The sequence below is a fragment of the Crotalus tigris genome, unplaced genomic scaffold, assembly GCF_016545835.1.
Source record: "Crotalus tigris isolate CLP2741 ecotype Arizona unplaced genomic scaffold, ASM1654583v1 scf7180000018413.2111637, whole genome shotgun sequence".
Classification (NCBI taxonomy): Eukaryota; Metazoa; Chordata; class Lepidosauria; order Squamata; family Viperidae; genus Crotalus; species Crotalus tigris.
In genome coordinates this window covers 1,489,245-1,512,819 of record NW_024096990.1, presented here as the reverse complement: position 1 = coordinate 1,512,819, position 23,575 = coordinate 1,489,245, and the positions used below count along the sequence as shown (strand labels likewise).

At 43.1% G+C, this 23,575-nt stretch overlaps 1 protein-coding gene and 1 long non-coding RNA gene across 3 annotated transcripts in view; one reads left to right on the top strand and one right to left on the bottom strand.

Annotated features, from left to right (window-relative positions):
- Positions 1–23,575, bottom strand: part of LOC120312023 — a 27,033-nt gene extending 3,458 nt beyond the window's left edge. The window contains exons 1-2 of one of the 2 annotated variants that reach the window (XR_005557776.1): positions 23,268–23,575; positions 5,909–6,068 (exon numbers count right to left, since the gene is read on the bottom strand). This is a non-coding gene — a long non-coding RNA (uncharacterized LOC120312023). Of the gene's footprint in view, positions 1–5,908; positions 6,069–21,688; positions 22,119–23,267 lie in introns of those variants that run through there. The other variant, XR_005557775.1, reaches the window with a different exon arrangement.
- LOC120312021 (carcinoembryonic antigen-related cell adhesion molecule 6-like) lies at positions 8,534–13,329 on the top strand. The gene is made up of 3 exons (XM_039352221.1): positions 8,534–9,289; positions 10,733–11,089; positions 13,159–13,329. Exons 1-3 carry the CDS (start codon positions 9,229–9,231, stop codon positions 13,170–13,172), a joined length of 432 nt encoding a protein of 143 aa, XP_039208155.1. The 5' UTR covers positions 8,534–9,228; the 3' UTR covers positions 13,173–13,329.

Below are 23,575 nucleotides of genomic sequence, written 5' to 3'. Positions count from 1 at the left end.
CTAGCCACCTGTGCCGTGATCACTGCCAGCTCGTCCTTAAGCAGCCACTGGAGATAAATACCTATCAATTAGGGGAGGATATGGTTGGTTTTTTTTTTTCAAATTGCTCTGTAGAAGGAACATTAAGTCCTCCTGAATCATCCAATTCGTTTTCCACTTCTGGTGTCATAATGGCAACAATTGAGGCATTGTGCGAAATTATCTTGTGAAGGATTCGGGATAAAGCAGGGGGAAAAATAAATTTCTTCAGCAGAAATTGTGTGTTGATCGTCTTGAATAGAGTGAACATGAGTGGCATCCCATTCTTAGCCAGTGTCACCATTCCGGTCATTGGTCTGTTACCGGGAACTCTTTGACCACCACTCTCCTCCTCACAGATGGGCTAGTTGATGCCTTTAGGGTCAAATCATATTTCAGCCTATCTCAAGCAGATCACAAATTATGCCTTTCATGAAGACATGAGGATGGATGGAGAGAATTGCTTGAGTGCCTTAGGCCTTCTTTTAAAGACACCACAAAAATCTAGAGGCGTAGTGAAATCAGCTCTCATTTAGGGCAAGGCCTTCTGGAGGTAAAAAGGGTGGGGTCCCGGGTGGGTTGAACCCCAACTATTTTTCTGAAAAGGTCTTATTCCCGAAAATACCATTTTGCAGTGGAAATGCTGCCCGCAGATGGCTGTGGTTTGTTCCCAGTCAAGTGGCCCCAGCTGGAACCTGACCAACTTTCCAGAGCCTTAACCAAGATCCCTAATCATTGATTGAGCTGGCTATCAATCATGAGAGTTGGGGGTCGCAAACATCTACAAACCAGCTGGCTTCAAAAGGCCAAAATTCTCTTTCTGTTCAACAGAATTTGGAAGAGAAGCATCAGATTTCATCTTTGGGGGCTGCTAAATAATGGTGGCAGAAAGGGACACTTCTACTCAATGAAAAAATTGGATTCATTGATGGAGTAGACTTACTCTTTCGTTGGGGTTAATGGAAGTATCTCTTGCTTGCCATAAATTTAACTGAATATCATTCTCTTTAAGGACAAGAACTTTTTCTTCCAATTACTGTACAGGTAGTCCTCAAAGGACAACCACAATGGACCCCCAAATTTCTGTTGCTAAGCCAAGTAGTTGTTAAGTGAGTTTTGCCCCATCTGATGACCTTTCATCAACGCCACTGAAGATGTTACCTAGCCTGGTAACAAAACATTTGGAAATTAACCCACAAGTTCAGAGAACGAACCTTCACCCTCGCCCTTCACCCGAGCTACCGATATTCGCCACTATTGCAAACATATACATTATCTGTTATCGGTAACGGTATATGAGGAATGAATAATGGTTCACAATTATTGCATTCTCTTTGTATACTTTTCTGTGGAGAAGAGTTTGGAGACCACTTTATGCCATTTTGCATCAATAGGAAAAATGACTGGTTTCTGGCAGGAATTACCGTATATTCAACTATTCGTTTATTTCTCCCTATAGCCCAAGGCTAAATTGCCTGTGGAAGACTGCAACACAGATGCCATAAACAATAATTCTTTGTAATTAGTTCCTTATACCTTCCAACTTGTGAGTCTTCCCACGCTTGTTTGGAAGGAACTTGTTGACTTTGATTAACTGTAAGCAACCTGAGAAGTAAGAGAAGGACACATCTCACTTGTCAGGTTCTGCAGGATAAAACCTTGGTCCTGATGTACCAGATTTTGATTCTGGAGCTGAGGATCCAGAAGATTTTCCAGTTTTCCAGTGTGGAGAAAGTCACCTTGTTCATGGAGGATGTACACAGTTACCTTGGATGGAGGAATTCCAGGTGGATGGTAGTTTGGGCAGGTATGGATGAGAACCTTGAATAAGCAGAGTTTGCAAGGGCTGGATATGAACTTGGATGGAGGGTTGAATCTTCATAAGAATTCCTGATCCATCTTCCTGGGGATTTTTTGGTAGCATATTTCTATTGCTTCCATATTCATGTTTCTTATTTTTCAAAATAGGTGTCATAGTTCCAACAGATGAAACTCTTCAAAGAACTTTAAGGCATTGTTTACCTTAAAGAATCTTTATTCAAGTTGCATGGCATCCGCACGTAGAATGGTCGAAGCCGAAATCTGAATTCTCCTCCCCTAAACACAGAGTATCAAAGCACAATTCCTTCCTCTAATTAACAGTCATAAATCACATTCTCCAATTAGTTTGAAATGCAGACCTTCCCTCCAGTTCTCCATTCCGCCATTTCTTATCATCTCTTATTTCAAACAACCTTGAAAAACACTCTAATACGATGTTGTTATGTCTAACTAATTCCCATTCACATTCTTCCTCTCCCCCCCCCCCAGTATCATCTAAATTTAACTCTAAAAGTAACGCACAAGTTAAGGGGAATTTGGCTGCATTTTCATATATTGTCAAAGCAAGAACATCCGATGTTAGCAGCATTGACAATAGGATGATGATGGTGGTGGTGGTGGCGACAATGATCTTTTATTTATCTATCTAATAGAAGAAATATTTGTCGCTCAGAATTGAACTGTAGGGTCCTTGGTGGAAAAAGGAAAAAAAATCTGTGAAAATCTAGATGGTCCTGTTTCCCAGTTAGATCCCAGAATGTTTGCCTTATACAGTTGTAACTGGAAATGGTGAGGAACGGCACCAGTTTCAGTCCAACAGAGTGATGGACTTAACAGAGGTGCTTTTAACGAAAGTCTTTACTGCAGACTTTTAACAGGATGTCCTTGCTCTTTATGTTGTCAAACTGATGGAGTTTTGAACCTTATTCTGAATTTATTACGCATAATAGTAAGGATGGTTTCGTTTATCATTCAGAACGTGGTGAATAAGAAAGCAAGGGCCATTTTATTTTTTTAATGGACTGATTTTCATTCATTTATTCCATTTGTATAGCAGCCCATCAATTGTTCCCCCAAAAGGCCTTTTGCTCGCAATGAAATTTACTTTTGTTAAGATATCTAAATTTTAGGAGCTGGAGCAGTGGGGCTGTGGAGTGAGCCAAAACACACAATTATAGTTGATCGGTTGGAGAGGGCAGGTTCCTGCCTGAGGCAATCTGTGCTGTGATTGGTTGCTGTGGGTATGGAGGGAGTTTCCTTTTTTCCCTCCTTTTTTCTCCTGTGTTCTCGGTGATTTACCTCACAATGTAGTAAGGTGCCCAACTATCTCATTTGCTGTATCTATAGCTATAAAATGTATTTATCAGTACATAAAACACACATTTATGTCAGTGTCTCTCACTTCATTTGGACGCCTGCTGCATAATTCCCTGACAACTTTGCTTGAAAACATTATTTTGCCCTCCTTCCTTATCCTCTTCTCCCTCTTCTCATTGTAGCCTCCATTCTAGTTGCTCTCATCAGCCTGGCTGAAGCTCAGCATACAATTCCCATTACGGAGGAATCTTCCCAAACAGTGGAAGGACAGGAGATCATGCTGATGGCCCCAGAACCCCCAAACAACGTCACCACTTGCAGCTGGTTCTGTGGGAATGTACTAACCAAGTTGAAACTAATTGCGACATATGTCCTGAGATTCAATTCTGGGTCCTACTGAGCCCCAGGATACACTGGAGGGGAAACCGTCTACAATAATTGCTCCCTTCACATTCAGAACTCAAAATTAAATGATTCAGCCACCTATATGCTGTCCAAAATAGGATCTGGAGTTTCGTTGATAGGTTCTACAAGGTTACTCATCTCAGGAACGGATGGCAGTGACGCTGATTATATTGTGGGTTGGTGTCAATGCTTTCTGTGGCCACATGTCTATGGAGACTCTCAGTTGTCCAGGCCATGGTTGTCCCAAAAGTGCTTTCTTTCAAAAGGCAATGGGACTTTTGTTTCTTCTTGAAGATGTTTCACTTCTCATCCAACAAGCTTCTTCAGTTCTGACTGAGTGGTGGAGAACGGAAGGATTTCTATTCCTTGGAGTCATCTGGTTGTTAATCCTCTTCCTGAGAGTCATTGAGGTCAGTTGCAGTTTTGAACACCCTTCGAATGATGCGGGAGTAGGAACGGATTTCCAAACTATAGGATTCAGGCGACCTTGAATAAACTCCAAGTGGCCTCAACGACTCTCAGAAAGAGGGCTAACTACCACATGGCTGCAAGGAATATAAACCTTTCTATTCTCCACCATTCAGTCAGAACTGAAGAAGCTTCTTGGATGAGAAGGAAAACGGCTTCAAGCAAACAAGAAAAATAACCCCAGGAAGAACCCAAACTTAATAACATTGTGTGCTTATCCCCAGCTGAACCACTTTATTCGGAACATAACAACATCAAGGCCCCCTTAACGGCCAATTTATTTTCCACATCCAATGTCTTAATGACAACAAAGGGGGCATCATGCAAAATTATTTTGAGTCCGGTTCAACGATAACAGGAATTTTGGGCTCAATCGTGGTTATAAGTTGAGGACTAGTTGCATTTACAACCATTGCTACATCCCTGGATCATGTGATGCTACCCGTTGCCATGATCAAACTGAAGAGAAACATTTTTTTTCAGAAGAGTAAATAAAAAATTCTCTTTCAGTTCAATAGAACTTGGAAAAGAAGCATCAGATTTCAAAGTCATGTTTTGGAGCTGCTGAACAATACTGGTGGGACAAAGAGACATTTCTCCTATTCAAAGAAATAAAGTGTATTCTGGATTAACTAAACCCAGCCTTGGGGAAGTATTTACCCTTAATTTAACTACAGCAAAACATTCTTTTTAAGAACTTCCTGTTACAATTTCTGTATACCTATTTGTATTACAGACAATAGCTGCTCAGAATCCCAGGTATGTTCTTCAATGATACTAGTTGCCCAGTTTCTACAGGTAAAAGTGAGTTATGTTTAGATATACTTTCTCTTCTTACAATTCACATATTGGGAAGAGAGGTGCTCTATTAATTGCAACAATATCCACAATAAAAACAGTAAAAACACAACTCTCTTTACTAGGGATATTTATCTGTTTCTAACAATCTGAATGTTCTTTGTAAATAACATTTGTCTGGGGTTTTGTCAGAGGAATCCAGAGTCTTTTGTTGCATAACTCAGTTTGTGGTTCGAATTTATTAGATTTGATTTCTTTTCTATTACAGTTTATGAAGATCTAGGAAATATAAGAAAAGATATGACAGGAGTTCCACTACTTGCAGGCATCATAGAGAAAATTAGCCAAAACAGCTAATGCAATCCTTGGTTGCATAAACAGAGGCCTAGAGTCAAGATCACGTGAAGTATTAGTTCCACTTTATAAAGCCTTAGTAAGGCCACACTTAGAATATTGCATCCAGTTCTGGTCACCACATATAAAAAAAAAAAAGATGTTGAGACTTTGGAAACAGTACAGAGAAGATCAAATAAGATGATTAAGAGCCTGGAGATGAAAATATATGAAGAATGCTTGCAGGAATTGAGTATGGCTAATCTAGAGAAAAGAAGGACTAGGTGTGACATGATAGCAGTGTTCCAATATCTAAGGGTCTGCCACAAAGAACAAGGGGTCAGCTTATTTTCCAAAGCACCAGAAGGCAAGACAAGAAGCAATAGATAGAAAGTAATCAAGGAGAGAAGCAACCTAGCACTAAGGAGAAATTTCCTAACGGTGACACAATTAACCAGTGGAACAGCTTGCCACCAGAAATTGTGGGCACTCCATCACTGGAGATTTTCAAGAAGAGACTAGACAGCCATTGTCTGAAATGGTACAGGGTTTCCTGCCTGAGCAGGGGGTTGGACTAGAAGACCTCCAAGGTCCCTTCCAGCTCTATTCTGTATGTATGTCTGTAAATTGATTAAAAGAAGCATCAGATTTCAGAAATCATGTTGGGGCTACTAAATCAGAGAAGGGAGAGACACTTTCCCAAGAAAAAGAAAGAAAGAAAGTGGATTTTGTGATGAAACAGACTTACCCTTAGTTAAAGGAAAGTATTTTCTTGCCATAAATTTAACTCAGTCTCGTTCTCTTTAAGGATGAGAGCTTTTACATCCAATTACTGTTGTTTGTTTGTCTTACAAACTGTCAGAAATCTGTTCCCCAGCAGCTTCTCCAGGGATGCCAGTTGACCAGTTCTGCAAATAGAAGGAAGCTACGTTTTGATACACCTTCTTGGCTTAATATACAACAAAGACAAATAAGGATTAGTGATTCCCGTGGGACTGACTGTGCTAATTTTAGATTTACTTACATATCTACCCCCCAAAAAAGTCTTTATTCTTTAAGAGGAATTTCTATCTGTCCCTAAGAATCTTAACGATCTTTGTAGATATAGATAATCACGTAGGGGGGGGGGGTGTACAGAACAATTCACTTGTTCTTCAAAGTTGTTTTTTTTTAAAAGTTCACTATCCAACCAGATAGAGGAATGCTGTGCCTCTTTCCAACGCATTTATATTATCCCCTTTATTATTTAATTAACATTTGTGTGTGTGTCTGTGTATAAATACATATTGTTAGTTGCAAAGTCGTGTCCGACCCATCGCGACCCCATGGACAACATTCCTCCAGGTCTTCCTATCCTCTACCATCTTCTGGAGTCCATTTAAGTTCACACCTCCTGCTTCAGTGACTCCATCCAGCCATCTCATTCTCTGTCGTCCCCTTCTTCTATTGTCCTCCATCTTTCCCAGCATTAGGCCCTTCTCCAGGGCGTCCTTCCTTCTCATTAGGTGGCCAAAGTATTTGAGTTTCAACTTCAGGATCTGGCCTTCTAAAGAGCAGTCGGGATTGATCTCTTCTAGGACTGACCGGTTTGAACGCCTTGCAGTCCAGGGGACTCGCAGGAGTCTTCTCCAGCACCATAATTCAAAGGCCTCAATTCTTTGGCGCTCAGCCTTTCTTATGGTCCAACTTTCACAGCCATACATTGCAACTGGGAAAACCATGGTCTGGACTATACGCACTTTTGTTGGCAGGGTGATGTCTCTGCTTTTTAGTATGCTGTCTAGATTTGCCATAGCTTTCCTCCCCAGGAGCAAGTGTCTTTTGATTTCTTGGCTGCAGTCCCCATCTGAGGTGATCTTGGAGCCCAGAAAAATACATATAGATCTACATATAAACACATATGCACATATTGCCATTTATCTCACATATATGGGTGGCCTACAATAAAAATAAATAAAGAGTAAATAAAATTCATGCAGTATTTTTTTTTTTTAAAGGACACACAGCAGCGAGAATCATAAAACAACCCTGGACTCTGCCAGGCGACAGCTTCTGACAGACACCCAGGATCCCAAACAGGGGCGTAAACCCAACTTTTCAAAGTCTTGAAGAAGACCAGCAGAGTTATGGCCCCTCTAATCTCTAGTAGGGTGATATCCAGAGGCCGGACACCATGGCACGAACGTCCCAGCCAAGTGACAAAATCCCAGTGTATTCTCCAACTGGATTGGATAAGACAGGTAGAAACCAAGGAAACATGGTCCCATAACTAAACCACTCCCATTAAGCCATTAAGGACTTTCAAGGGAACTTTTGCACTTAAGCGGCCGTTCCCAGTTACGACCAACTGCCCCAAAAGCGAGTGAAGCTCCCACTATCGGTCACGCGCATTGTTAATCCATTGGGGTCACCAACTTGGAACTTTTCGACCACACCCTACAGACCCCTATACAAAAGCAATTTGCTGTTCTTTAGTTCCACGTTTAGAATGGGAATGTCATACCGCTAAATGCAGAATCAGTTCCACTGTATTCTTTCCATTCAGTTCGCTTCTCGTGATTTTGTTTTGAGAGTGCCTCAATAAGATGGTTTAAAGATGGTGGGCCCACAATAAAATCTCTTTACTGGCACTTGGGAACCTGTCAGTCGCTTTTAGTTTCTTTGGAGAATAGCAAAACAGGATCAAATAATTTCTCGATTAATCGACCTGCTTGTTTTAAAGTTGGCGTGACAACTTTATATAATAATAATAATAATAATAATAATAGTAATAATAGTAATAGTAATAATAGTAATAGTAATAATAAAGTTAATAGGGACCTTGGAGGTCATCTAATCCAACCCCCTGCTCAGGCAGGAAACACTATACCATTTTGGACAAATGGCTGTCCAGTTTCTTCTTAAAAACTTCCAGTGTTGGTGCATTCACCGCTTCTGGAGACAGGTTGTTCCACTGGTTAATTGTTCTAACTGTCAGGAAGTTTCTCTTTAGTTCTAGGTTGCTTCTCTCTTTGATTAGTTTCCATCCGTTGCTTCTTATCCTGCCTTCAGGTGCTTTGGAGAATAGCTTGACTCCCTCTTCTTTGGGGCAGCCCCTGAGATACTGGAATCCTGCTATCATGTACCCCCTCGTCCTTCTCTTCATTAAACTAGACGTACCCAATTCCAGCAGCCGTTTCTTATATGCTTTAGCCTCCAGTCCCCTGATCATTTTTGTTGCTCTTCTCTGTACTCTTTCTAGAATCTCAACATCTTTTTTACATTGTGACCAAAACTGGATGCAGTATTCCAAGTGTGGCTTTACCAAGGCATTTTAAAGTTATATTAGTACTTCATGTGATCTTGATTCTATCCCTCTGTTAATGCAGCCTAGCACTGTGTTGGCCTTTTTGGCAGCTGCAGCACACGGCGGGCTCATATTTAAGTGATTGTCCACTAGGACTCCGAGGTCCCTCTCACAGTTACTACATTATCTGTTATCCGTAACCTTCATGGTATATGAGGAATGAGGAATAGTGCACAATTATTGCATTCTCTTTGTATTCTTTTTTGTGGAAAAGAATTTGAGGAAAGCTTCTTGGCATCTTGTATCAGATACACCGGTAATTTCATAGGAATTTTATTCAAATACAACCTTTCCTTTATGTCTGCTAGTAACCCACATTACCTCTGCAAGATGTACCACAGATGCCATGTACTGTAGCCCTTTTAGTTGCCTGTAGACGAGTTGGGGGGGGGCATTTAAATTTGGTAAATAAGCAAGGAAATATATATGCTTTGAACTTGATTACCGTGCCCCGTTCTTTTAGTAATGACAAACTTTGTGGGTTCGCTAGTACATTTACATCTTCCTTGTTGTACATTACAACTTGTGCATCTTCCTACACCCATTTGGAAAGAACAAGTTGGCTCTGTGTAACCATGAAGAGGCTGAGAGATAAGAAGTTGGACGCCTCTCCTCTGCCAGGTTCTTCAGGATAAAAGCTGGTCAGTGGCCCTGATAATACCAGATTTTGATTCTGGAGCTGAGGATCTGATTTTTCAGTGCACAGAACGTCACCTTGCTCAATGGAAGATGTATGCAGCATCCATGGAGGGAAGAGTTCCTGGTGGATGGTGCTTTGGACAGGTATGGATGAGAACCTCAAAAAAAAAGTTGGATAAGATTTGAGTGGTGGGTTGGGTCTTTGTTAGAATTCTTGATGCATCTACCTGGGGTTTGTTTTTTTTCTGCAATGTCTGAAAGGACTTGATGTGAACGTAGGTAGACAGTTGGATCATCAGTTCTAATGGCTGCTTAGTCCATTGATTACAACAACAACAACAACAACAACAATAATAAAGTTGGAAGGGATCTTGGAGGTCATCTAGTCCAACCCCCTGCTCAGGCAGGAAACCCTATACCATTTCAGACAAATGGCTGTCCAGTCTCTTCTTAACAACTTCCTGTGTTGGAGTATTCACCGCTTCTGGAAGCAGGTTGTTCCACTGGTTAATTGTTCTAACTGTCAGGAAGTTTCTCCTTAGTTCTAGGTTGCTTCTCTCCTTGATTACTTTCCATCCGTTGCTTCTTGTCCTGCCTTCAGGTGCTCTGGAGAATAGCTTGACTCCCTCTTCTTTGGGGCAGCCCCTGAGATATTGGAACACTGCTATCCTGTTCCCCCTCATCCTTCTCTTAGTTAAACTAGACATACCCAATTCCAGCAGCCGTTCCTTATATATTTTAGCCTCCAGTCCCCTAATCATCTTTGTTGCTCTTCTCTGTACTCTTTCTAGAGTCTCAGCATCTTTTTTACATCGTGGTGACCAAAACTGGATGCAGTTAATTTATATTCTTCATTGTTTTAATATAATTTTTATAAGCTGCCAAGAGAATCAATTTGGCATGAGGCTTTTTTTTTAATGTTGTAATTGGTTGAGTTTTATAGCTTTTATATTATGGGAAGCTGCCCAGAGTTGGTTGAAAAACGAGCAGTGGTTTTAATGTTCTAAATAAATAAATAAAATTAGAGTGGGCTGCTATATTTAATCTAATTATTAATAATAATTCAAATTAGAATTCCTGAAATTTCTACCTGTTTTTTTTTGTTTGTTTGTTTGTTTTTTGTAGCTCTCCTCTATCGTTTTGACATTAATGCTGGTCTTATTTTGCAAAACAGGACTTTGGGGCCAGTAATGTTTATGCATTGCATAAGTTAATGAACTTATGCGTTTATTTCAGTTAATGAACTTATGAATCCTGAGACTTAATAACGTAACAAATAGTCGACCACCACACCTCAAATTAATCTGAAATGGCTTGCTGGAACCTCATAAACACATAGCATTGAAAAAAAAAATACGAATTTGGATCGTTTGAACTCCAATATTTTAACATACTCAAAGATCCCATCAACTGTGTATAAAGGAGAGTGTCTTTTTAATCTTATCGCGCTCAAATCAGCCTGCAACAACATTTGCCAGAAAAGTTTGTTTCTGCCAAGAACTAATTCATTCAATAGGCTTTTTGCTTAAAATTTATTTTGCTTAGAGTCATTTCCCCCCCCCCTTTCTCTTTTCTCCTCTTCTGCAGCCACCATCTTCCATCTGGCCAGAACTGAAGAGACAATCCGTATTGTGATTGAACCTCAAAATCCCACGGCGGGATCTGATGTTTGGTTTAACCCACCAACAGTCCCAAATCATATTGTCTTCTGCTCCTGGTACCGGCAATCTTCTCCACCAGAAAGAATGAGGGAAATCGGAACAAGATACCGGCTCCCAACTGAGGGAACTTCGCGAGGAGCAAGTTACAGTGGGCGGGAAGACATTCACCCCAACTGTTCTCTTTCCATCCACAAAGTAACACGCTTTGATTCGGTAAAGTACCAGTTGAGAGAAGGAGCACCTGGAGTTCTTTACGTAGGTGATGCAAGGCTAACTGTTTCAGGTATGGTTTAATACCTTTCTTTTTCTTGTGGTTTTCTGAGATCCCGTGCAAATAATTATATGTTGAGAGGGCTGGACCCATTTACTCAGGTGAAGGGCTTTACTCTGGCATAATAATACAAGTAGTCCTCAATTTACAATAAAAGTTACAATAGGAGTGAAAAAGATGACTTATGATCATTTTTCACACCTGCGACCGTTACAGCATCTGGACTCTCTGGCTTAGTCCAGTTTTGCTCATGTTTGAGTCTACATCCCAAGAGAAACACTGAGAAAAAATGAACAGCCTCCACCATTGATCACCGTCTCCTTAATGGCTGCACAGTTTTTCATTTTTGATGACTCGGTTTTGGATGGTGATTGAGTAACTTGTAAACATTTCCCTTCTCCCTTAGGTTAAAGCAGTGGCTCTCAACCTGTGGGTCGGGACCCCATTTGGGGTCGAACGACCATTTCACGGGGGTCGCCAAACAACGCAGTCCGCCATTTTTTCCCCCTTTTCCTTAGCTGTGCTACTCCCTTTTATTCTATTGGCTTTTGAAAGCCAATAGAATAGACTCTCTTGAATAGAGTCTAATTCTATTGGCTTTCAAAAGCCAATAGGAATTGTCCAGGCTGTCTCTGCCCTGCTGAGCCCGCCAAAAGTCCCATTCTGCAAACGGTGCTGCACCAGTTGAGTAGTCCTCGACTTACGACCGGTTGAGTAGTCCTCGACTTACGAACGGTTGGGGGTCGCGGCATTGAAAAGGTTGAGAACCACTGGGTTAAATAATCACAATTTTGTAACACCAATAGAGGAGAATATTGGTAGCTCTGGGTTGAACCGAGGGGGTCCTTGGTGCTCTCTGAGCTTGGTGGGGTTTTTTTGCAAATGATTCATTACCCAACTGGGTAATAACATCAGCGTTAGAAGGGAGTGGGTTTTCCTCTCTGTTTATAAACCCAGCTCCCTTCTAGCACTGATCATGTTACCCAGCTGGGTACGGAAACGTCCCCAAGAAAACTACCAGGCTCAGAGAGCACAAAAGACCCCCCTCTTTTCATCCCATCAGGAACCAAGTGCGATGCTGGGAGGTATCAGTGCCAAATTACCAACACCACATGAGCGCCTTATCTCTCAGGTTCACCCTACCCCTGAGATGTTTTCCTAACCCAGGGGTAGGCAACCTTGGCTCTTTTATGACTGGTGGACTTCAACTCCCAGAATTCCTGAGCCAGCCATGCTGAGGGGAAAGGGAGAGGTTTCCAAGCTGAGCCAGGCTGACTCAGGAATTCTGGGAGTTGAAGTTCACCAGTCGTAAAAGAGCCAAAGTTGCCTACCCCTGTCCTAACCTCATCCCTCAGGATAGGGTTGGGAACTATGGCAACTTTGCTGAAGTCCACTGGCTGTAGACTTCAATTCCCAGAATTCCACACTGGCTGTGGACTTCAATTCCCAGAATTCCTGAGCCAGCATGGAATTCTGGGAGTTGAAGTCCACAGTCACCATGTAATTCTGGTTATTGAAGTCCACAGCCAGTGTGGAATTCTGGGAGTTGAAGTCCACAGCCAGTGTGGAATTCTGGGAGTTGAAGTCCATGGCTAGCATGGAATTCTGGGAGTTGAAGTCCATGGCTAGCATGGAATTCTGGGAGTTGCAGTCCACAGCCAGCATGGAATTCTGGGAGTTGAAGTCCACAGCCAGTGTGGAATTCTGGGAGTTGAAGTCCACAGATCATAAAGTTGCCATAGTTGTCCATCTCTGTCTCAGGAGACTCTTGAAATGGGGCCACAAGAATCCAGAAGATTCTTCTGCTTGTTTCATGAAATCATACTTTGTAATGTCATTCTTATGTAAGAAATGACACAATGTCATTACAAAAAGAAGGGGAAATGCCCCATTTCTTCCTTGCTGTTTTCAAGTTGCAACTACCCTTCTTTTTCTTACCACAACTCAGGGTATGTGAACATATATGAAACCCCCCCCCACCTGCAGTTAAAACCAATCTTCCCAGTGGAGGATTTTCAAATAAGGCCCCAAAAATGTGAAATAAAAACTGTGCCCTAAGAATCCGATATTTTCCCTTTCAGATTCCACTCGCTGAATTCGGATGAAAAATATCAAGGCAGAAGAATGCGAGACCAACAGTCTATTTGAGGCTTCCTCTGCTTGTCTATGGAGATTCTCAAGTCCTCCAAGTCACGGTTTCCCCAAAGATGCTTTTTCAAGGGGCAACTGGACTTTGTTTTTCCTTGAAGACGTTTCGCTTCTCATCCAAGAAGCTTCTTCAGTTCTACTTAAGAACTAAAGAAGCTTCTTGGATGAGAAGCGAAACGTTTTCAAAATAAAAATCAAGGAAGTCCAGTTGTCTTTGGAAAAGTGTCTTTGGGGGCTTCATCTGCTTCGAAATCATTTTGATTTTTTTTTTAAATCTATACCTGCTTCTTTAAAGCTGACTCCCGGGGGACCTTATCCATGCCAGGATTAAATACCAGAAGTAAAAGCAAAGATGGCAGTTTTATTCTCAAGACATAGGATTTGGATCTTCCAATTACATTTTAAAAGTGCTTTGAATCATAGCTTGCTCTTCCACATCCCAGAAAAATACTTTTGCTTTGTTTAAGTTCTTATTAAAAATGTACTCATTTCAACGCAGGGAATCTTTGACTTGAAACCATTGGTTTTCAACTCCTATTTCAGTGGTGGCGAACCTATGGCACGCGTGCCAGAGGTGGCACTCGGAGCCCTCTCTGTGGGCACGCGTGCCATGCCCCGGAGATGGCAACGATCCCTCTTCAAGCAGCCGCCCGCTAACTTGCCGAGGTTCCACGTGCCCAGATGCATCCCAGCACGGCTGCTTTCTCTCCCCTCCGTCCCATCCCTCCTGGCTTCGCATGCTCTCCTTTTCCTAGGCACCACCCACTGCATTGCCTCCTCAGCTGTCGGCCAACCGTCCAGTTCAGAGGCGGCTTCTCTGAACTGTTAGCGGCGGGCTGTAGAGCCCCAGAGTGCACCAGTCAAGGGGCCGGCAGGCTGTGGCTGCTGACGGACACTGTTGGCCGCCATGCGCTCGCTGGCCTCTGCGAGGGGCCGATGGTGTCAGGCACCAGCCGCCCCGACCCGTCTCACCCTGCGGCAATGGCACCCCTGCCCTGCCTCACCTCACCTCACCCTGCAGGACAAGCCTCCTGCCCACCACCCCACCTGCCAGAGACCCCGTGGATCTCTCCCAATCCTGCCCAGTCTCCATAGGCATCCCTCCCTGCGAGCAACATCAAGGTGACCATGCCCAGCTTGGGCACACCCACCCAGTCTGCCATGACCACCACAGCCACGCCCACCCAGTGGGCCATGCCCACCTGGCACCCGGCGATGCGGAAGTGGGTTTTGGGTTGCAGTTTGGGCACTCGGTCTCTAAAAGGTTCGCCATCACTGTCCTATTTTTTCCCATGTCGTTTTGACATCAAACGATCACTAAACAAACGGTTATAAGTCAAGGATGTCCTTTATTAATGTTAGGGAAATCGTAATTGCTCAGAGCATCATTAATAAATTTTAATTAACAGAATACACTATATATCATTTCTGAAACTAAAAATCACCGTTTAGCTGTGAGCCAAACATGAATCTACGGAAGCACAGTCTGATTCACTGATGATTGATTGAAACACTGTATATTACTCTGTGCCACTATAAGGACGAATAAATTCAAACTGCATTACCCAGAGTCTATTTTGATTGAAATAAGCTATAAAACTGAAATACAGATAGTCCTTGACTAACGGCGATGATGGAGCCCAAAGTACATGATAGCAGGGTTCCAGTATCTCAGGGGCTGCTCCAAAGAAGAGGGAGTCAAGCTATTCTCCAAAGCGCCTGAAGGCAGGACAAGAAGCAACGGGTGGAAACTAATCAAGGAGAGAAGCAACCTGGAACTAAGGAGAAACTTCCTGACAGTGAGAACAATTAACCAGTGGAACAACCTGCCTCCAGAAGTGGTGAATGCGCCAACACTGGAAGTTTTTAAGAAGAGACTGGACAGCCATTTGTCTGAAATGGTATAGGGTTCCTGCCTGAGCAGAGGGTTGGACTAGATGACCTCCAAGGTCTCCTCCAACTTTATTATTATTATTATTATTAATAATATTTTACCATCTTTCTTGCCACAGTTATTAAGTAAATCTGGCTTCCCCATTGACTTTCCTTGTCAGTAAGTCGTCAATTTATTATTTACTTCATGGATTGGTTAATTGCTTCCCATTCTCACAAACCTTGAAGCAGTTTACACTGGGAAGAAATGCAAAAGGCAAAGTATAAATGAACCAAATACAATCCAGTAGAACTAGGGCAGGTGCAATTTAGGGGAAAAAGAGAGCAATCAAACACAAACCAGGTTGACCGTCTCTGCTTCTCGACACACCTGGGGGGGGGGCTCATCCTGGCCGCCTCGGCTGTCAGTCCCATCAGCAAGAGTTAAATCAGCTTTCTTTTCAAGGTTTTCTTTCTTTTTCTTTCTTTTCTTTTTTTTTTGAACAAGTGTTATTAGTTTTTTAGTTTTTACATCAAGGTGCTTAAGAAACAACGTGGTGATGGGGTAATCAATCATCCAGAAACAAAATCGTACATATATGGCTCAGGTTAATTCTTTAAAAATTCCCTCTCTATTTCCTTCCATTAATATAACATATTCAAATTAATACATTTCTAAATAAAATTCAATCAATCAAAAAAAATTATCAATGGCATTTCACCTATATAAGTCCAAATCCTGTTTTTAAGCTTTACTAACTTGCCATTAACCCAATTTAGCCTTAAATAAATATATTATTTACACTTCAGGTATCCTTAAATTCTCTTGTTTCATAACCTAGTAGTTATGTCTAAAATAAACATATTATTCCAACAGTTACATTCTTACATTTCCCAAATATATTCTATTTCTTATTCTAATAACTCATTTATTAATGCCATGTCTTCCTTTATCACAATCCATTTTCTTGTTCTCCTTCCATTGCAAAGTGATTATCCCACCTAAAATAAAAATATTACTCCAAAAAAAAATACATTCTCACTCTATTTCAGATATATATTCTATAAATCAATCCATCTCTCTAAAAAGCCTTTTTAACCCATTAAGTAAAATTTAAATCTCATCAAAGTAATTATCATACCTAAAACAAACATATTTTTCCAAAAGACACCTTCTTACTATATTTCACCTAGATGTTCTATTTCTTATCCTAATAGCTCTTTATATAAAACCCAAGGTTTTATTTCTAATATTGGCATGTATTAGCCTTCTATGCATGGCCCCATTCACCTGATGGTGGGCAGAATCATAACTGCTAGATCAGTGGTTCTCAACCTGTGGGTCGGGACACCATTTGGGGTCGAATGACCATTTCATGGGGGTCGCCAAACAACGCAGTCCGCCATTTTTTCCCCCCTATTCCTTAGCTGTGCTACTCCCTTTTATTCTATTGGCTTTTGAAAGCCAATAGAATAGATTCTCTTGAATAGAGTCTAATTCTATTGGCTTTCAAAAGCCAATAGGAATTGTCCAGGTTGTCTCTGCCCTGCTGAGCCTGCCAAAAGTCCCATTCTGCAAACGGTGCTGCACCAGTTGAGTAGTCCTCGACTTACAACCGGTTGAGTAGTCCTCGACTTAAGACCAGTTGGGGTCGCGGCATTAAAAAGGTTGAGAACCACTGTGCTAGATACAAGCTTCACTACTTGAATTTTTCTTCATAGGGAAGAAGAGTTGAGAATTAATCTTGGGGCTACTGAAATTGGAGAAGACTTTTCCAAGAAGAGAAAAGGGAATAAAGTGGATTCTTGATGAGACAGACTTGCCCTTCACTAACTGAAAGTATCTCCTTGCCATAAATTTAACTAGACATCATTCTCTTTAAGAGGAAGAACATTCCCTTCCAACAAATTACTGTAATTTATTTGCTTTTACAAACCGTCAGAATTTTAATCCACAGCAGCTTCTTCAATTGACAAGTTCTGCCGGTTAGAATAAACCTTCTTGGCTTAATGTAAGCTTTAGAGATTCCTTGTAGGACTGGTTGTGCTAATTTTAGCTTTATTGATACAAATATTATTTTCTCTTCAGTTTGGAATTTCTGTCTGTCTCCAATCATCTGGATGTCCTTTATAGATAAGGGCAATTGTGAAGGGGATGTTCAGAACCGTCACTGAACAGAGAGATGTAGATAGATAGATGTGATAGATTATATAGATCAACGATGGCGAACCTTTTAGAGACCGAGTGCCCAAACTGCAACCCAAAACCCACTTATGCATCATCAGGTGCCGGGTGGGTGTGGCCCATTGGCTGGGTGTTGCCAATTGGGTGGGTGTGGCCCATTGGGTAGGCATGGCTGTGGTGGTAACGGCAGACTGGGTGGGACTAAAATGTTCAATCAATCAATTCCAACTTTGCAAGATCTCTTTTTTTCCCGCGAGAAGTTGAAATTGATTGAACCGTTTGTTTTTTTTTGCACACGGCGGCGGAGGCCTAAAGCGAAAAGATTTTATAAAACCCAGCTGAAGGCCTAGGACTGGGGCAACAGTGCGCATGCCCACAGAGAGGGCTCTGCGTGCCACCTGTGGCACGCGTGCCATAGGTTCGCCACCACAGTGCTAGGGGGTCAGGTGCTGGAGCAAGGAACAGGAGCTTACCCCCTGTTGCACGGAGCTTGGGTGTCAAACCTGGATGTCTCTAATCACTGAGCCATCGTGCCCCCCTCCTCATCCGATAGGAATTATATTGAAATACCACCTTCCCCTTTACTTCTACGTCTTCGTCTCTGCAAGAGGCAGGCCAGAAGCACTTTCTATCCTTTGAAGAAAAATCTCGCGATGCTTTTCATTCGGTTACTATGACTCATCTTTTTTCATAATGACCATTTTTTATGGGCTAGCTAGGCCATCCTTGCACATCCCAACTGTACATCTGCTCAGGAAGAACCTGAGGAACCTGAACAATTAAAAAAAAAAAACGGACACCTGCCAAGTTCAACCAGATAAAAGCTTGGTCAAGGACACTGGTGTTAACTAGATCAGATTCTGAGTTAAAGAACAGGAAGACTGTCCAATTATCCAGTTCGGAGAAAGCCACCTTGCTCGATGGATGGTGTGGGCAGTATCCTTGGATGGAGGAGCTCCTGGTGGATGTGCTTTGGACAGGTATGGATGAGGCCCTCTAATAAGCAGAGTCTGCAAGGGCTGGATGTTAGCTTGGGTGGAAGGTTAGATCTTCATTAGAATTCCCAGTGCATCTTCCTGGGGTTTTGGGGCTGTGTCTTTCTATTGCTTTCATATTCCTGCTTTTATTTTGCAAAATAGGATAATCATAGTGGCAGCGATAATCATAGTGGTGATCTTGTGTCTGTCTGTCTGTCTGTCTGTCTGTCTGACTAACTAACTAACTAACTAACTAACTAACTAACTATCTATCTATCTAAAAGAAGAGAATGTCTGTAGCTATGGGATCCTTTGGGTCAAAAGTAAAAATCCAGATGCTTCAGTTTCCCAACTGGATTTCAAGCAATTTACTGTAGCTTCTTTCCTAATACTTCTGGTAACCTGACTGGTGTTACTTCATCTAATGGTTTAGTTAGTTTAACAGAGGACCATTGAATCAAAGTGTTTCCAGTCCTTCCAGCTTCAATCACATTGTCTCTGTTCCTTTCTTGATATTCTTGGACCGATGGGACTTTTGAAGATTGTTCTGAATTTATGCTACAAAACAGTAAACACGACTTTGTTTGTTTTATGATTTGGAATGCTATAAATAAGCAAGCGAGAGGGATTGCTTGATTGATTTACTTCCATACGTTTATTCACTTTAAAGAAAGGCACCTAAATTGTTCAACAAAAGGACCTTTTGCTCAAGATGAAACTGGCTCAGAAAACATATATATATGTTTTCTGAGATTTTCACGGGTGTTTGTATGTAGGTCTTTGGTTATTCGGGTTTTCTCCCACGTCAAATTGGAAGTGTCTTGGCGACGTTTCAACAAAGTCTCATTCGTCATCTTCAGGCTGGTGTTTTCGGCTTCATGCTTTGTGCTCCTAGAAGCACGAAGCCGAAAACACCAGCCTGAAGATGACGAATGAGAGTTAGAATTAGATGATACTGGGGGGGGGGGGGGAGGAATGTGTATGGGAATTAGTTAGACATTGTAGTAGTGCGTGATTCAAGGTTGTTTGAAATAAAAGATGAGGGTTGGATAAGGAAAGTCTGCATTTCAAACTAATTGGAGAATGTGATTTATGACCGTAAATTAGAGGAGGGAATTATGCTTTGATAGTATGTGTTCAGGGGAGGGGAATTCAGATTTTGGCTTCGACCATGTACGTGCCGATGCTATGCTTCTTAAATAAAGATTCTTTAAGACAGTGGTTCTCAACCTGTGGGTCGGGACCCCATTTGGGGTCGAACGACCATTTCACGGAGGTCGCCAAACAACGCAGCCCGCCATTTTTCCCCCTTTTCCTTAGCTATGCTACTCCCTTTTATTCTATTGGCTTTTGGAAGCCAATAGAATAGACTCTCTTGAATAGAGTCTAATTCTATTGGCTTTCAAAAGCCAATAGGAATTGTCCAGGCTGTCTCTGCCCTGCTGAGCCCGCCAAAAGTCCCATTCTGCAAACGGTGCTGCACCAGTTGAGTAGTCCTCGACTTACGAACGGTTGAGTAGTCCTCGACTTACAAACGGTTGGGGGTCGCGGCATTAAAAAGGTTGAGAACCACTGCTTTAAGATAAACAATGCCTCAAAGTTCTTTGAAGAGTTTCATCTGTCAGAACCATGACATTGTCTGTCTGCAGTCTTAATACATCATCACAGCAAGCGCCGGACCATGTCATCAACCACTAGGCGAGCTTGCCTTGATCATCAGGCTTTGCTCTCACGTAAAGTCCCTATGACTCACTGGTGGGGCAGACATAATCCAGCACATTTAAAAGAGCAGGACAGGGAAAGACGTGTGTGCAAGGCGAGACCCGTTTCCTTGACCAAAGCTAAGAATGTTTATAGCCAAACTTAACAATGTTATGTGTTTGTTCCCAGCTGCTCCACCCAAGTGAACCAGTTTATCAATATGAAGCCCTGCTGAACCATCCGATTCATCTTCCACATCTGATGTCTTGATGGCAACAAATGGGGCACCGTGCAAAATTATTTTGAGTCGGATTCAGGATAAAACAGGGAAAGAAATAAACTCCTTCAGCAGCAATTGTGTGCTGATTGTCTGGAATAGCGTAAGCAGGAGTCAGGGCTGTGCGGCATCACGTCCTTAGCCAGTGTCACCAGTCCAGCCATCGGTTTGCTACTGGGAACCCTTCGACCACCATCGTCCTCTTCACAGACAGGGGCTGGTTGCGCAGATCTATTTCTTAGGATGACTTTTATTTATTCATCTCATTCTCTATTCCATCTCCCCTCTTATCTCATAGAAGTGACTTTGGCACAGAATCAAAATGGCATGAAGTATTAGTATCGCTTTATAAAACCTTAGTAAGGCCACACCTGGGATACTGCATCCAGTTTTGGTCAGCACATTACAAAAAAAAAATGTTGAGGCTTTGGAAAAAGTGCAGAGAAGAGCAACTAAGACGATGAAAGGCCTGGAGACTAAAACATATGAAGGACAGTTGTAAGAAGTGGGTTATGGCTAGTTTAGAGAAAAGAAGAATATACTGTAGAGGTGACATGATAGCAGTATTCCAGTATTTGAGGGGCTGCCCCAAAGAAGAGGGAGTCAAGCTAACCTCCAAAGCAGCTGAAGGCAGGACAAGAAGCAACGGGTGGAAACTCATCAAGGTGAGAAGCAACCTAGAACTTACAGTGAAAACAGCTTGCCTTCAGAAGTTGTGGGTGCTCCAACACTGGAGGTTTTTAAGAAGAGGCTGGACAGCCAGTTGTCTGAAATGGTACAGGATCTCCTGCCTGAGCAGGGGGTTGGACTAGATGACCTCCAAGGTCCCTTCCAACTTTACTACTACTACTACTACTACTACTACTACTACTACTACTACTACTACTACTACTACCATCATGATCATCATCATCATCATCGATCATCGCACAGTCAGCCAGATGTTCAGACTGGATTTGGCATTCTGTCTACCTATCGAGTCCTTACCCAGGACCTGGGATAGGCAGATGTGGATGTTTGATGGTATTACAGATATCGTCGCAGGATGGAAGCAGTTCCTAATAAGGCCGCCTTTTGCAATTGACTAATAGAGAATTTGTCAATGCCAATTGTGTTCAAGTGGTGCTCCAGTTGTTTTGGGATTGCACCCAAGGCACCTATCACTATTGGTACTACCCTTGCTTGCATCATCATCATCATCATCATCATCATTATTATTATTATTATTAAGGTGGTTTTTTTTAGCTAAGTCGCAGCTAGAGTTTTGCTCGCACCGTCGGGTGCTGACTTTTTTGACCTTACCTTGCGGGGGGGGGAGTTCCCTGTTCCCCCTCGTCGCTCCTCCAGACTTCCTCTGGAGAACCCCCGGGACGATTTTCCCTTCGGTTTTGCGCAACAAAGCGCAGCTTCTCGCGCGCAGAGAATAAACGAGCCGCAACTTTGCAACTTACGCGACTTTTTTCCGCGCGCGCGGCGGAGGGGGGCGGGGGACGAAACGCGGAGCTCCCCCACCGCGTGGAAGGGCCAAAAGCTGCGGCCAAACTCTGGGGAGGGCAGAGCGGCTCTTCCGAGGCTTCTCCAGCTCCGGGTCCTAGGCGGGGGTCGTGCCCATAAACGGCGGCGGGCAGGGAGGGGCGCCCGTAGAGGCCGGGTGATTCCTGCTCCGGCGGCTTGAAAGTGGAAAGTCCGGCGGGGTCTCCGCTGCTCCTCGCTGGCTCGTTCCCGGAAACACCCCTCCCCCATCCCTTCCTGGAATTTGTTTGAAATGGTAGGGTTTCCTGCCTGAGCAGGGGGTGGGACTAGAAGACCTCCAAGGTCCCTTCCAATTCTATTCTATTCTATTCTAATTTATTCTACTCTGCTCTGCTCTGCTCTATTCTATTCTAGTCCTCCATTCCATTATTCTACTCTACTCTACTCTACTCCTTCATTCCATTATTCTATTCTATTCTATTCTTATTCCTACTCTACTCTATTCTACCCTACCCCATCCTTCTCTTCTCTTCTCTTCTCTTCTCTTCTATTATTCTTTCTATTTCTATTCTATCCTATCCTATTCTTCTCTTCTCTTCTATTCCTATTTCTATTCTATCCCATTCTTCTCCTCTTCTCTTCTCTTCCTATTCCTATTCCTACTCTACTCTACCCTACCTCATCCTTCTCTTCTCTTCTCTTCTCTTCTATTCCTACTCTACTCTATTCTACCCTACCCCATCCTTCTCTTCTCTTCTATTATTCTTTCTATTTCTATTCTATCCTATTCTTCTCTTCTATTCTATTCCTATTTCTATTCTGTCCCATCCTTCTCCTCTTCTCTTCTCTTCCTATTCCTATTCCTACTCTACTCTACCCTACCCCATCCTTCACTTCTCTATTATTCTTTCTATTTCTATTCTATCCCATTCTTCTATTCTCTTCCTATTTTTATTCTATCCCATTCTTCTCTTCCTATTCCTACTCTACCCTACCCCATCCTTCTCTTCTGTTATTATTCTTTCTATTTCTATTCTATTTCTATTCTATCCTATTCTTCTCTTCTATTCCTATTTCTATTCTATCCCATTCTTCTCCTCTTCTCTTCAATCCCATTCCATCCCATCCCTCTATTCCTATTCCTATTCCGAAGCGGGGCTGCGTCATCCTAACCCAGCTCCCTTTTAGCGGCAAGTTTTAACAGCCCGGCTTAAGGAAACCACGAATAAAGGTTTGCGGGTAGACTGGGGGTGTGTGTGTGTGGATGAATGGCGAGAGGGGGGAAATCGCTCGAGGGGCAGGTGCGGGGTCCCTTAAAAGTCTTGGGAAGGGGGGAGCGACCAAACTGGCGACACGGCCCCCCCAGCGATCCACAGCTCACATTCAGACCAGGACGGGGGGGGGGCTCGTCCCTCGCCTCGCGCAAAGCCCTGGAGCGGAGGGACCCCGAGCTGCCCGCTGCCTTCCCAAAATCGGGCTTAGCGCAAAGCGAGGGGGGGGGAGAGAGAGAGAGAGAGAGAGAGAGAGAGAATTGTCCACCCGATCCAGCTCACCCACCCGATCTGCGCCCAAACGGCGCGCAAGGCCAGTGCCCGGCCCGCTCCGGATTTCGTGGCCCAGCGCGGCTTTCCAACAATTCGGCCGAGCCAAACTGGGCAGCGAGCGGCGTCCCGGAGGGGAAACTTGAGTCCGACCTCGGCTTGCAACGGCGCCTCCCCGCGGCTCCCCTCAGCCCGGCCAGTTGCCTTGGTAGGGCAGGAGAGCCCGGGAGCTGCGGACCGCCTCTCAGAATCAGGATCAGAACAGAGTAGAGCCGGAAGGGACCTCGGAGGTCATCTAGTCCAGCCCCCTGCTCCAGCAGGAGA